This window comes from Epinephelus moara, chromosome 14 (assembly GCF_006386435.1).
Source record: "Epinephelus moara isolate mb chromosome 14, YSFRI_EMoa_1.0, whole genome shotgun sequence".
In the NCBI taxonomy this organism is placed as follows: Eukaryota; Metazoa; Chordata; class Actinopteri; order Perciformes; family Serranidae; genus Epinephelus; species Epinephelus moara.
In genome coordinates, this window is record NC_065519.1 from 2,420,870 (window position 1) to 2,436,443 (window position 15,574).

The 15,574-nt window shown below is 41.6% G+C and overlaps 1 protein-coding gene across 1 annotated transcript; it reads right to left on the reverse strand.

Moving 5' to 3' along the window:
• Window positions 1-1,204: 1,204 nt before the first annotated feature.
• zmp:0000000662 (RING finger protein 145) lies at window positions 1,205-15,574 on the reverse strand. Its single transcript, XM_050062115.1, has 11 exons — window positions 15,289-15,574; window positions 14,801-15,076; window positions 13,055-13,163; window positions 12,050-12,141; window positions 10,681-10,922; window positions 9,986-10,161; window positions 9,744-9,884; window positions 8,859-9,041; window positions 8,571-8,718; window positions 7,362-7,718; window positions 1,205-2,272 (listed from the first exon to the last, which is right to left on the reverse strand). Exons 2-11 carry the CDS (start codon window positions 14,967-14,969, stop codon window positions 1,376-1,378), a joined length of 2,514 nt encoding a protein of 837 aa, XP_049918072.1. The 5' UTR covers window positions 14,970-15,076; window positions 15,289-15,574; the 3' UTR covers window positions 1,205-1,375.

The window sequence follows — 15,574 nt, forward strand, 5'->3', positions numbered from 1 at the left end:
CCGGCTGCATCCGCCTCCCTCAATACTGAACCAATTTTAAAACGAGTTGTACCTATGAATCATACGCACACATACACATGGGGAAATAGAGCCCAGGTTGAAAAATACCAAAGTTATCCTTTAAGGTGATTGGGCTTTTGTCATCAAGGCCCCTAGGCTCTGGAATTCTGTGCCTGAGGAGATGTTAGCACATTACCTGTTTTTAAATCATTGCTTAAAACATATTTTTATAGGAAAACTTTCCCTTTTAATGCCTGATTTCTACTTTTGTGTTTTATTTCCTGTATTGTTTTGTTGTCATATTTCTATGCACTTTGTGACCTTGTTGAGATAAGTGCTATACAAATAAATATCATCTTTATTACTATTATTACTCTGATGTTCAGCTGTGATTCTCCTCGATCGAGTCTTCATTAAATACTGTGTGTAATTCATCAAAGTCTCCTGAGGTCTTCTTCAGCTATGAAATCATCAGCTCTGACATTCTTTTCAACATGTGCAAAAAAGTTTCATAGTTTTCAAGCGCCTTTAACTCCTCAAACAGGTGATTCATTTTAGAGAATAATAAAAATTCCTTCAGTTTCAAAGGGTCAAAAATAAGCGTGGTCTACTAATAATAAGGTTTGTAAAGACTTGTATTAAGAAAATGGTCCAGAACAAGTACAACATACAAGGGAAATATTATTGTTTAGCTTTTTATGCTGATTATACTTCACTGTAGAACATTTTATTATCTCAGAACCAACATATCAGACAAACGTTTCATCTGGACTCTACAGAGGTAATATTCTGTTTAGACTTCATAAACGTGGCACACGATGTCGGCCTCACTGTGCACCTGTCTTGGTTTTATTCAGATAGAAACTACAGTAAAAACAAAAAAAAGTTCACCGCAGTAATTTAATACTGGGAGACGGGGAAGCTTCGCAGTACAAAAGGCTGATCCATGAAGACAAATGAAACTTTTCCTTTCTGCCACGCTGCTTTCACCAAAACACAAACATGAGGACGACCGGAGACACTGGGAACAAAGTAAGAATCAAATGCAGTTTCTCTACGTAAAATCTTTACCTGCTAGAATTTGGTAAATAGTAATGCAAGAGACTTGATTTATAGTTACACATAATTTCTATGATTTATAATATATTTTTCTTTGTACAGTTTTTTTACAGTAGTACACTGAGGGCGTCATTTTAACCCGACAAATTTCTATATTCAGTCCAGACGTGTTATTTTCCAAACTGATCACATTCATGACACTGTCTGGTAAAAGACGTTCTGATTGGTTCACAGGAAGAAGGCAAATGTGTTTCGTTCCCCGTCGTGGAAGATCAACCTTTCACACCCTCCCAAGGCACTGATTGACGCAGGGCAGTCAGTCACTGTTGTCTGTGCTTGTGCAAGAGACGGTGGCGTCTGAGGAGGACGGCCGGGGCGTCTGTGGGACAGTCTGAGCCTCTCTGAGCCCGTCCAGGTCCGAGTGCGAACATGTGCCGTTACCTTTATGACTGAGAGGATCGTCAGTGCCGTCTAAGAGTTCTGAGTTTTTATTACATGATTTGACAGATGTTTGGCTATCGATGAGGCGCACACCAGACGCCTCCAGATTTGTGTTTGATTCTGGTGAATCAAGGCTGTGACATGATTCAGGCGTCCCTTCACAGCTATCATCGCCATTTTGTGCCACTATGGGACAGGAAGTACTGCTGTCTTTAAGTTCTGCTCCATTGGAGTCACATTGGTCCTCAACTGTGTTCTCATTAAGAGTCGATGGCAGCGGTGAGTCCTTACCGCTCACCTCACCCTCGTTGTGCATGTTAGGAGTTTCACCCAGTGGCACATGGGAGTTTGAATCTCCCCCTGAGGAGCAGCTCGACACTGGGCTGACAAAGCCAACAAAGTCTCCACTGGAGCTGAACCGGAGACCATGGACAGCTTCCTCTTCATCTTCTGTCCCACAGTCTCCGTCCTCGAAGCTTTTAGTCTCCTCCTGCTGCTCAGTGGGTTCAGAAGCTGCAGCATCGCTCTGCATCTCTTGGGATGTGCCATTGTCCTGGTTCTGATCTCCCTCTTGTTGTGCAGCCGGATCTGGTGCTGCGTCTTCCTGAGCTGGAGCAGCTGGAGCGTCACCTGGAGCCGGGCTCGGACCTGTCGGGGTGGGTTGGACCGTTTGGTGGCACATGGGGCAGGTCTCCTGCACGTACAGCCACTTGCGGAGGCAGTTGCCGTGGAAGAAATGTCCGCAGTATGTGATCACGGCAGAGGTCATTTCCTGTGAGGAGAGAAGAGACAAATAAGATTTGACTGAAACACCTGTAGATAACACTGTTCCTTTCGTGTTCAAATACAAAATATAAAATTGTGGCCCAGGTGTTCATGTTTTAGCATCAAAATGCTATTTTCCCAAGCCCTTCTAAAAACTTCAGCCCACGTGACATGATGTAGGTTTCTCCATGATGACGTTGCTACATATTAACCCACGAACTACTGTGGACACGTGTGTACATTACATATCCTGCACATGTTCTATACTTAAAGATATGTAATGCAGGATTTTCTAAAATACAGTCACTACATTTTCATGACATCAGAGAAAATGGATTTATTGTGTCAGACTTTTAAAATCCCTGTAAACATGTCAGTGTGAGTGAAATGGTCCTGCAGTCAATGTGTCACAGTGGGACTAACACACCCAGATCATGTGACTCCTGCATGTATACAGTCAATCAGACCCAAACTGGCCGAGGCGCTCTGAGCATGCTCCACAGTTTCCGCCCCGGGCTTTGACCCGGAAGTCCAATAGCATTAAATGTGTAAGAGAAGAAGAAGCCGGTAACAACATGGAGAAATCTACATCCAGAGCCGTGACTTTTTGGACGGACCAAATGTACAGAGCTGTAAAGTTGTCCACCATGGTAGCAGTTAGCTGCTAGCTAACCGTAGCTAACTTGTTTGTCCATTGTTTGGTCTGTGATGTAATAGGTCAACAGGAAAAAGGTCCAATACTAACAAGCTGAAAGGGGGCATATCTCCACCTATCGTAGAGGAGTCGCACATACTTGGCTCAATAAATGGATTCCCCTCCCGTGCTTGTATACTGGGACAAGGACAGTAGACCAGTTAGATGTCCTCGTCCAGCTGGGACTGTAGCTCCACTTCACTGTGACTGGAAACAGACTGAGTGTATAGACTCACACAGCAGTATTCCCTCTCAGTCATCCCCTATGTTCTGCCCTCTGTCTGGATTTTCATATTCTGTGTTCGGGATGTTTCTGGGCGTGTTCCCCCACAGCAATCAGGAGAGGCCGGGGCTTTATAAAAAGGTAGCGACCAAGTGCCAGACTGTAAGCAGCAGGCATCCAAACCCCTGTCACATGAATTCCTTCATGGGGAAAATAAAATCTTTTCTGATCTTATTTTTCCTTAAAGCAGAAAACAGCAGAGCAAACACTCTCCTCTTTCTCCGACTGTTGTTATCAACATTTTCTGTCGCTGCTTCCTTGACAGTGAACGTGTCATCATTGTTGAGAACGAGGTGGAAACAAAAATATGGCTGAGGGCCAGAGATTCGAGCCTGAACAGTGCGAGGAGAGGCGGAGCTAAACTGGAAACACACGATCAACATGCTCTGAGAGTACACACAGTGTTAGGTGTTATATAAATATAATGCACAGGGCTGTATGTCACATATTCACAGCCTGCCACGTCACTATAGAGCTGGGTAAAACTCTCAAACATCACAAGATGTCCAACTCTTCACTCATGTTGATAATTTGGGCTCAGATATGTTTTTGATATGAATAATGGACTGTTGACTCGGAAGGAAGCCTCGACCGTCCTCTTGGTTCAAACTCTCATCTAACCACTTCGTACATCAGATAAACATCTCAACACGTCACAGTCTAGTTTAGTTGTCTGTCTCTGTTTGTCACACATTTAATCTCTGTGTGATATCCAGACCCATATGGAATCTGCACCCACAGATTTTCCGCAGATTTTAGGAATAAAGATGCTGCTTGTAAAACTCAGAATGTCGTCACTGTCTCCTCCACGTCCCTCTGAATATGTGTGTGACAGTTTTATTCAGTCAGCATTACAATCAAAGTTACTGGTGTCATGAGAAGAAATGTGAGACATAAGATTAACTGTTAATAGATTTATGTTTGTTCTCTCTGCTCCATACTGAACCTTCCATTTTAGTACTGATGATTAAATCAAATTTCTGGTTCAGAGTTTCTCCTGAAATCTACTGAGTAGATCTTTGAGTCTGCTCGAGGTCATTTCAGGTTTCAATTTACTGTGTGAGTTTATTTGTGTTCAAAAACAGTTGCTATCATAAATAAATATCAGACTGTAACACTGACGCAGAAGCACAGGGGACAGGAACCTAAAGTGTGTACGTTGCCTTTTGTTTGTTGTTTTTGTGTGTGTGTTGCTATGTTGCCTTGGTTGGTTTGTCTTCTTGTTGATTATTAAATATGATGTGCTGTAGCTTCCTGGACCTTCGTCAGACTGCAGAAGTGTCTACGTTATGTTAAATGACTTTATCGTAATGTTTTGCACTGTATGATTTAAGTATCGGCTGTTTTCTGTGAGAGGCTGTGACTTTATTTACATGAATTTCTACATTAATACATGATGTTCTTATTTCTATTTGCAGACTGAAATAAAATTCTAAAAATATTGTTTATCACATCACCAGCATAAAAACAAAAAAATCATTCTGCAGATTTTCATTTTGGATCGCTGCTGATCACTGTCGAGAAACTAAAACGTTCTAGCACTTTTAAAATTGAACTGTTTGGTTTTATAGATCACAGCTGATGAAGAAACATTTGTTCATAACTTTGGAAACAAAATAATAAATCACTCACATCCATGTACACTTCAATAGATCAGAAAAGTCTGAAATTAGACTGAATGTTTTATTATGTGGTCCAAAACTCAACATTTATATTTGTCCCCACAGTGCACCTGACATTTAGATCTGTCTCTCTGTGTGTAGCATTTTTTCCCCATGGCGTTCTGCAAAGACCCGCCCCAACTCTGCGTCTGATTGGCTCTGACCTGATGTTCTTCTTCACAGAACACAGGTGAGAAAAAAACAAGCTATGCACCCTGTGGTTGTCGAGTGACATCACAACCTTAGAACATACCAGTTATTTAAAATGAAGACAACTATTGTTCCAGTGGCGTCGTTAGGTCCGGGCGCCTGAGGCCGATTTATTAGTTGATTATATTTTGTACGAATAATCTAAGTTTTCAAAGTAACTAAAGCAGAAAAATAAATGTAGTGGAGTAAAAAGTACAACGTTTCCCCCTGAGACGTAGATGAGTGGAAGTATTAAGGAGAGTAAGATGGAAATACTCGAGAACAAGTACCTCAAAATTCTCTAAATTTTAATGATGCAGTTGCAAAGCATTCTGTGTCTAATTACTAACAACTACTGATATTTTAAACACCACAATTCAGAGTGAATAAGAAAGCATCAAAATAAAGCTTGCTCATAAAAAATATTCCAGGAGTAGGATCCTCCTGGACGTCCCTACAGAGGTCTGGGCTGAGCCCCCGATGTCCTCAAATCCTAGAAACGCCCCTGGACTGTTCACTCGTCAAGAAATATGTAGCGATGCTTGTTAGTCCTGAATCACTGGTAACTACTCCACCACCTGTCTCCCCTGAGATGTTTAATCCAGACTCGACACCTTTGCCATGATGTGAATGGAGCAGCGTACAGTGTAGTCATGCTTTCAAATGTTTTGGTGACATCTCGGCACACTGAACTGCCACCTTCATCAAATATATCGTGCTCGACTTCAGCACACCACAGACTGTTTGGGTTGTAGCTGCTGAGGGCGTGCGAGCTCTGCGCCAAGGACAGTTATGAGAGCCTGTCCAGCCGCACTCACACAGTGACAGGGCTAACTGTTAGCATCACACGGCTAACATTAGCTGACAGTTATTAACAGGTTTGACAGCAGAGTCAAGCTGTTTCAGAGTGAGCTTGTCAGGGCCGTTTAACTCCTTGGTGTTACTTTTATTATTTCAGTTCAATTTTATTTTATTCATAAAATATCCAATATCACAAATCACAATTTGCCTCAGAGGCTTTACAGCATACGACATCGCTCTGTCCTTAGGGACCCTCACAGCAGATAAAGGAAAACTCCCCCCAAAAAATCTTTAATGGGAATAAATGTTAGAAACCTCAGGAAGAGCAACGACAGTCTAAACAATTTTTAGGAAATTGGCAGTTGAAATGCGGATTTTCACAAATCCTGCCTACACATGTGCAACACAGGGTCCGTCACAAATGGTGCCCCTGGAGCAGTTTGGGGGCATTGCTCAAGGGCACATCTGCAGTACCCAATAGGTGTTGTGGCATCTCTCCAGCTGCAAGTCCACTCGTATGGGGACTTGAACCAAGAACCCTCTGGGATCCAAGCAAAGTCCCCACAGACTGAACCACTGCCGCTGGATGTTAGCTGCTGCTGTGTTAGCTCGTGCTAACTGGGCAGACGTTGAACTGGCCGTTCAGGAGGGTGGAAGAGAGTCGGTTCAACATTCTGTTGCTACCATCTCTGGAGAGACTCTCCTCTGGCGGAGAGTCAGGACGGTCAAGGATCAAACCCCCAGCGCACAAAGGATCAAATGCAGGTATTGTTTGACTGGAGAGCAGGGTCCGAAATTGACACCCGCCAAGCGCCAAACGCAGGTAGATTTTCTGTTTGGTCAGTAAATCTTGGACGGCTATAAATATAAATGTGACAAAAAGGCAATTTATTATTTTAGCCCATTAAAAATGTGCTCGGCCGGTGGATTTTTCATCCACCAGTCTCTTTGGCCGATGAGTCAAAAAGTTAATCTCGGACACTGCTGGAGAGGTTTCCATATCGCTTGGTACTGGATTATTCTGGTCCATCCCTTAAAGGTATCGAGTACCGACACCCAGCTCTTTGGGTATTAATGTGTTAGAAAAAACACCAACATGTTTGGGATCTCACAAAAAATGTAACGTATGTATTATTGCAGTGACACAAGGTGTGTTTACTGCAACACTGGAAAAATGAAAAAACAATACTTTAGAGAGAGAAAGTCATCTTATTATAGAGCTTTAATTCAATAATTCGATAGTAAATAAATGTTAGGGGAACTACTAGACGACTCAGACAGTGAGAAAATTTAAAAAATGTTTTCACTGAGCTGACAGAAACAAAATTAAACCCCTGCACATCTGTACCGTCTGTCCTATGTGTTGTTTTGTTTTTGCAGATTCTCTCTGATGTTTAAACTCAGTTCCTACGGCTGGATCATAGTTAAGAAGGTTCTGGATGTTACAGTATGTTGAGATGTGACTGACCTGGAAGCAGATGGAACAGACGTCGTTGTGCTGCTGCAGCTGTTCAGCTGTGGCTTTGGGGAGGGAGTTGATCTTCTTAGCCGCTTCCTGTCTGAGCAGGAAGCTCCTCCATCCGGACTGAGCTCTGAGCCAAACGTTGAAGTAAGAGTGGATGATGATGACAGAGGCGCCCATCCAGCTCCACTCGCCGAACAGCGACTCCCAGGTGCCATACGCCACCACGCAGAGCGCCACCACGAACTCCAGCACTCTGCTGACGGCGTTCACCCAGTAGATGACTTCGTCTAGGCTCTCGATCGGGTCGCTGCGGAACAGCTCCACCATGAAGAGGGAGTAGATCAGCATCGTGCCCGTAACCTGGTGCACATTTTAATTTACAGTATTTAAAATAATCTGCTGTAGGACTTTAGAGGAAGGAGCGTTTTTGTTTCACTTACAGGAGTTATATGTAGAATCTTTATGTGACTATAACATCTTTATTGCTACTCTAATAGTACTCTAAGTTCTTGTGTAGTGTGTCTGCCACAGTGTCCTATTGAATTCGACCACTGTGGGGCGCCAAAGTCAGGTTTATTCCAACACTACACACACAGGGTTTAGGGAACAGCTTGATCCCAAAACATTTTACAGTATCATGATCATGACTGCACACACAGTGACCCACCAAGAATTAGAAATACAGCAGCATTAGAAGCATCAACTGAGCTGCAGAGGTCCAAGTGAAGGGTGCAGGCTGAGGCCTCGATCACACAGAAAGTGTTTTAGCAGCTGGAGGCGTCTTTTTGTAACTGTTTTTAATGAGAATAAAGCTTTTTGCTCGCTGTTTTTGCTTTGCTACACGCCTCATGTTTCTGCGCTCTAGGCACCTGACATTCACCTGTACCTTGTAGTCCATAAATACATACATAACTATTTACATACTAGAAGAAACATAATATGGCTCCTACAGAATATTAATATCTAGTCATCAATGAGTCAAATTAAAGTCAAAATAAAAAATGTCAGCTATTAAAAATATCAATTTATTGTCAGAGTATTAGTTACTGGTTTATTAGTTATTTAATTTAATTTAGTTGTAATAAAACTTTAACTTGATGTCATATTATTCATGTAATAAAATTTTATGAGTTCAGCTGTTCGAACACACGTGTTACAGAAAGTAAACTTTGTTTCTTTGACATTTTGCCGGAAAGACTTATGAAATCCTACCTGAAGGGAGGTCAGCATGCAGCTGGACACCAGTATGAGGAGCCAGAAGTCCATGTGGAAAAACTGGGAGATTTTATAAGCCATGAAGACGGGGAACACCAGCAGCAGCAGACACATGCTGAGGCCTCGGAAGTGTTTCCACATGCTCCTGGAAGAAATTAAGAAATAAAAAATAAATAAATAACAAAGCAAATTCCTCAGAGAACTTTTGAACTTTGTGAATATGAATTTTTAACTCTGTGAGCTTCACCTGCATCTCATTAAAAACATGACCCTGACTGTTGTTACCTGTTACGAGATGCACCCAGCGCCAGAATGACTGGATCAGTTATTTCGATCATTGACTGCAGGGTTGAAGTCACCACGATGAAGAGGATGATGCTGAGGAGGAAGGTGCGCTGCAGAGCCTGCATGTCTAACAGGCCTGTCTGAAGAGCGAGCAGGAGCAGAGTGACGCCCTCGGTCACACCTCTGAAGAAGACGAGGAGAGGATAGAATTATAATCACAACAGAGCAGAAGTAAGGTGACTGTCAGCACTGCATTTTGAGTTTTTTCTTTTGAGGTGTTATAATAAATTTATTGAAAAATGTCCTTCTTTGTGACTGGCTAAATCCTCTTCTAAGCTCAGGCTAAGTCCTGCACCGATGGGTAACTGCAAAAAGCTGTGTAACGCATAAAAAATATGTATATATAAAAAGGTATGAGCACGGGTAAAAATGAACTACATACGGGTGAGAACAAAAATATGTATTTTTTATTTTTCAGAATAAAACTAAGTAAAAAGCTGTGCAATATATGTGTAATACTTTAACATCTAAATCACTATTATCAAGCTGCAGCTCCTTTTATTTTGAAAGTCAGTGACACAAGTGTAACCTTTGACCCCGTGGTCACGTTGGTCACCGACGTGGAGGACTCCAGCCATGAAACTTTGCAGCCTGAGGATGAGGTGGCAGCCTACATGGAGTTCAGATCCTTTGGAGGTTTGATGGTGGTGGAAGGAGCATGCTAACATGTTTCCTAACCTGGCAGTGATTGAATGTTTTCACCATCCAGTCAAAGAGACGTCCAATTCAAGAACGGAGAACCAGCTTGAGTTCTGGTACTGAGCTTTACAGGTATGTGTGGGTTTTCAACAACAGACCCATGCAGGCCTCTGCTCGACGTCTCACCTGTGCATGACGTTCTCGTTCTGAACAGCTGCGTAACCTCCCAGGTAGAACTTGCATAGGTTGAGCAGTCCCAGAGCGAGATACGACACCACGAAGGTCAGACCCAGAAGAGAGTATGGTGTGGCACAACATTCAGAAACACTGCAACAAAGAAAACACAGAATGATAAATGAAACATGATGTCAGGTACGAACACACACACACACAGAGGAAGAATCATCATCCTCATCATCACATCACACCTTGTGAGCAGGAAGAACATGATTCCCTGATGGCCTGCGGAGACGCTGCCTGACATGGCGTCTGAGCACAGCTGGACGACAAACAGAACAAACCAGAAGACGCTGAAGAGCACTGGAACGGCAAACTGGTTCCACAGAGAGATCCCCACAGCCAGAAGTCTGTACAGCTCGATCACCTGAGGGACAGGAAACCAGGGACGTGATGACGAAGAGGAGGAGGAGTGTGAAAAACATGATGCATAGAGAACAGAAAATAAAACAGATAACTTAAAGTCAGAGCAGCACATTTTTATCACGTGTCACAGAGACACTGTGGGTCATGTTTAATTACAAATATATAAAATACTGTTTGTTAAAATACAGAAATCCTACAAAAATAAACGTATGAAATGTAACCTTGATTTATTTTCACTTTTAAAGCAAAAAAATCTGTGATTCCTGCAGTGATACTGAGTTTTGATTCATTCATTACTGAATCAGTGTTGAAACATAAAGAGAAATATTTCAAAATAAGTGAAGGATGTTGATAAAAAAGAAAATTTACAAACAACACTCAAAATATCTTGATGACTTCATCAGCTGAGGTGGTTTTTCCTAAACTGCGAAACTTGAAACTTGTGAAATATTTGACGTCAACATCGACGACCTCTTCAGACAAACAGGATGTGTTGTGAAACCTTTCAGAATAAGAGTACCTCCAGCTGCAGCAGCTCTGAGTATGCCGCCTTCGCCAGGCGATATGGCACAAAGAGATGTGAGAGGAGGAACACGGTGATGCCCGCTCCGGTCAGTCCCATGGAGAACGTGCTGACGGTTAAGAGCGTGGCGTGATGAACAGCGCAGAGTCGGGCCAGCAGGGGGAGCATGTGAGCAGAGAAGAGCCACACCTTTCTGGTCTTCATCAGGAAGGCACACAGCGTGCTGAGAATAATCTGACCTGGACAGGAAATTACACGACGACTTAAGTTTCAGGGGCCAGCTGCACAAAACACCTTAAGTTTTTCTCCCTAAATATGACACAAGGCTTACAAGAAATACCTCACCAGTAACTGACAAGAAAGATCCTGTTGCACAAAACCACAGAGCAATCATTTACTGTAAAGTGGCTGGAAGAACGCAGCTTTGGGAAGTTGAGAGATCCAACTCCAGACTGTCACAATCATCAGTTGACTTAAAGTGTAAAATCAGTTGTTGATCTGAAGCGTGTCCATTTATATTTTTGTCCTTACTTTGGTTACTAAGGTTCTTCGTGCAACAGTTTAACAAACTGTAGCAACTCCTTAAGTACAAGACCAAGATAAGGAGTAAAACTTAAATCCTTAAGTAAACATTTTTAAGAAACCTTAAGGAGAAGATTTGAGGATGCTTTGTGCAACCGAGTTGTTTTCAAGGAAGCCTTAACTCAGACTTTAAGGAACATCTTAACTTCAGGTGTTTTGTGCAACTGGCCCTAAATACACAATCATCACAGCTGCAGATTGTGTTTATGAGACCTGATGACTAATAACTAAATCAACTAATAACATCTCAAGAGTTTTGAATTTCAGCTGTAGGTCGACCTAAAATACTGAGGAAGAGGCCTCCTGCTCTCTCTCAAGATGGCTCCTTAATGAAGCCTTAAAGGAAACCTTCACCTCCTAAATGATCATCTGTATTTCCGTCAATCACCCCGTGTTACATTTAATTCAGGAAAAACAAATGTTTCTCTGGCACGCCTCCACGGTGAACGAAGAATCCAAAAACCCTAAAACACTTCCAGATTTAACAGCACAGGCGCACTGCTCTTCTGCACGTGAGGCTGTTTATGTTTAAGTGTTTTAAATCATAATCTTTTACAGAAAAGTCATGTGTTTGTGAAGTACTGAGCGTACGACTGGATAAATGAGACTTGGATCAAACTGCACGAGTTGTCTAACAGTTTATAATCAGATGTTTTAATACAGTTTTGCAACCTTAAATCAGGCTTTTTAAGGGAAATGTTTAATAAATAATGTGCTAGGATATGAATCTAAATGAACCTAAAATGCTTCATATTTTACGTGTACGTTATGTTTCTGGACTCACTGGTCATCGCTGAGACAAATCTGTTGAAGGCCAGAGAGTCAAGATAAACTGCTCCTTCATAACCGTACTGCAGCTCCTCACGGACGTACTCCCTGCAACATAAACAGAAAGAAAAACAGGTTTTATAGGTATGTATACACTGTATGTTGTTTGTTTTTGGCAGACACGGCTCATTAACCCTTCGAAACCTGAGCGGATTGGCTTGATTTAAAAAAAAAAAAAAAAACATGAATAGGAGTCAACGAGAAACTAAAGAAATGGCCGGAAAATTAGCAGGATATTAATCATCCAAAAACAAGCAAAAAACAAAAGTTTAAAAAAGAAAAAAACCCCAAAAACAAAAAAAAAAAAAAACCTGACAAGCAAAAAAATACAATAAAAAACAAATTACCAAAAATAAGCAAAAGATAAAATAAAATAAAAAAACACAAACAAATCGGGGGAAATTACCTGAAAACAAGCATAAAAGAATTTTAAAAAATAATGAAAAAATCAAAAATAAAATAACAAAAACAAAACACGAAAAAGAAAATTACCTGAAAAAGACTAAATAAGAAAATTAAACTACATAATATCTAAATTTATTTTCTGTCACATAATTTTAAATATATAATTCGAACTCAAAAACAACTTGTTCAGGTTTCGGTATTTTAAATGCATCTGAACGCAGCACAAGGAAACAGATGTTGATCCAGGTTTATCTAAAGATAAACAATAACGAAGATGTCAAAGAACACCTTCATACACATTATAGATTTACTTCTTAGCTTTTGGGGAAAACTGAATTCAAACATTTGTATATTTCTTATTTTGACTGATTACGTCATTCATTTTATTTCTGTCCAAATATGTCAGGCTGAAGGAAAGTGGAGACACAGAGGGAGGAGCGCTGAGGCTGCAGCTGAGCTCTGTCAGGAGAGAAAACTGATCTTGGCACAATAAATCAAGGAAGCACAGCAGTAACAGTAGTAACAGTAGTAGTAGAGTATTGTCATAGTATCTCACTTTGAAATCTGATGGCCCATGTACAGGAGGAGAGCAGCGAGGATATGGAGGTAGAGTGTCACAATGTGTCTCAGCGGCAGAACCAAAACCACCACGTTTATCAGATGACCTGGAAGGAAAAAGGAAACGCTCACGTCACGTTTCTGTGTCGGAGGAAGAGTGATGATACTAAAAGGAAGAGATACACTTTGAAAAGTATTAAATATTTGGACGATTCATTCGTTTTTCTTTCTTTTAGTTTTAGTGTGTGATGCCTGAGTCTCCTCGTTTATAGAGGTTTGATCTGTGAGCTGAGCTGAGTTGTTCTGTTTGAATATTCTGTTGAATGCTATGTGTATCATTCTGTTCCTGAAAATAAATAAACATATTTTAAAAAGTACCCAGGCTTTTCATGAATCAAAGTCACAGTCCGAGCTTAAAGGACAATCATGGCCATAAAGGACAGGCAGTCCTTGATACTTCAAAGTGACCCTGCTTTCTTTTCACTTTCTGTTTTACACGACGTCAATCATTCACTCTCACCTATGATGTAACTGCCTGTTGTTCCATGTTTTGTCTTCTGTTCTTGTTAAAAAACAATAAAGATAAAGTAAATTTAAAAAAAGAAAATAATTTAAGACACACGCTTTAACAGTAGTTTCCATTTAAATGCATTTTCCCAAAAAAAACCCTCACAATTTAAAACTGAAGTGAAACCAATCTGTTCTTAATAAATTGCAGAGTTTGTTGACACATGTTGTTGCTGTTGTTAAACATGGACTCCAGTCAGTCAATAAATTAATATGTTCTTGAGTTTCTGTGGAGGCATGCAAGAGAGTTTTCCTCACAAATCCAAAGTAACACCACTGACTGATAAACAAATGGCCAATTTACACATTTACACCATAAACTGCTGCATAAAACTTGATGTCTAAAATGTCCCCCACTTAATATGTGTCCCCACCACATGAACTCTGCGCCTCTGCACGTGGGTAACCAGGGGTGGGCGGATCAATCCTAAAAAATGGACGCTCTCGATACTACGTTTTCATTTTGAAGATCGATCCTAGCGTCAATTTGATCGATACCAACAAAGGGAATCAGTTTCTCTCTTCTACATCGTACCGATTTGTATTTCAAGCGTAAAACTGTGCAAACAACGCTCTGTTGTCCTGAACACAACCACTGCTCATGTGTTGTCTGCACTCAAACATCTTCCTCCAGACCCAGCATCGTCTTCTTAGTTTCACTTTCACCTGATGTGGACAGTAGGAGGACGGTGAGCTCACCTGCCAGCTGTCCTGTTTACTGCTGTGGACTGACGCGGACCCTCAATGGTACTATGAATAGAACCGTGTGTGTACATCTGCATGCACATCAGAAGTTCAATGTGGAAACTATGTCTGAGCATGACCAGTGTAATCACACGCATAATGTGATGGATCAATGAAAGAGGAACGAGAACTTGGAGCTGAAACTAAACTAAGGGAGGAAAGGAAACACCTCAACATCCAGACCTCTGACACAGAGACAGAGTTCAGTCTGACCAGAGAGGCTCAGACGAGGAATATCCAGGTGTATAGCGGCCTATAGAAATTAATATTTTAGTCAAATCAGATCTTAACAATTGGTTAATATTACAATTCTAAACTGCAATTGGTCTTGAGTTGCTGTCACTTGAGCACATTGATTAGTAGCCTCATAAATCATGGCACATCACTCTGGCTATGGGTACCACTGTCATTATGTTATCAGATGCTGTCTTACCGATGTAGTACATGTTCCAGATGACATATTTGTACTTGAAGAGCATGTCTTCATTCTTGGCCTTGAGGTGCTCCGTCAACCCTTCAATGTCACATTTATAGAGCAGGTCCAGCACCAGGATGCTCGGCACCCTCAGGGCGACGTTGGCCAACTCCTCCAGACGAGGCATCTTTAACACCAACTTTATATCAGCCTGTGCGTGCGTGCGTGCGTGTGTGTGTGTGTGTGTCACATGCTGTGAGCTGAGTGTCACTGCTTCACTCGTCTTCTTGTCATCTGGAGAAACACACAAACTTCATGTTAGGCTCCATCAGTGACTTCCTCTGAGCAGCCAGGCCGATACTTAGCTCTGAGTTTGCAGCTTTGACGACAGATTTTAATATTAAATTAACACCAGAGAGGAGCAGGAGCGAAACTGTGAATTATGACGTCACTGTCATGGAGGTTTTAAGGACCCAGTGTGCATACAGTGATGATAATGTACTTACTTTGCACGGTGACAGACACCACAGACGGACAGCCGTGTGTTAGCTAGCTGCTGCTGCTGCTGTCGGTTAGCTCTCACATCGACCAGCAACATGTTTTCATTTCACAGCAGCACGCGCTAAATGTTTAACTTTTCCGGTCACTTCCGGTTCTCAGAGGTGGTTAGAAACATCCGCCACGAGAGAAGTTAAATTAAACAGCTGATATTAAACGACAGGAGCCACAGTAAAGAGACTTTAATGCAATGTTATGATTCCAACCGCTTGCGTGGCCATTTCCCTTGGTGAC

Coding starts and splice junctions, on each gene's coding strand:
- zmp:0000000662 (XM_050062115.1), bottom strand. CDS start 14,969: ATGCCTCGTCTGGAGGAGTTGGCCAACGTCGCCCTGAGGGTGCCGAGC. Junction 10,162..10,680: donor CAGAGCTGCTGCAGCTGGAG/GTACTCTTATTC, acceptor CCTGTCCCTCAG/GTGATCGAGCTGTACAGACT. Junction 2,273..7,361: donor TCTGTTCCATCTGCTTCCAG/GTCAGTCACATC, acceptor CTCTCCTCACAG/GAAATGACCTCTGCCGTGAT.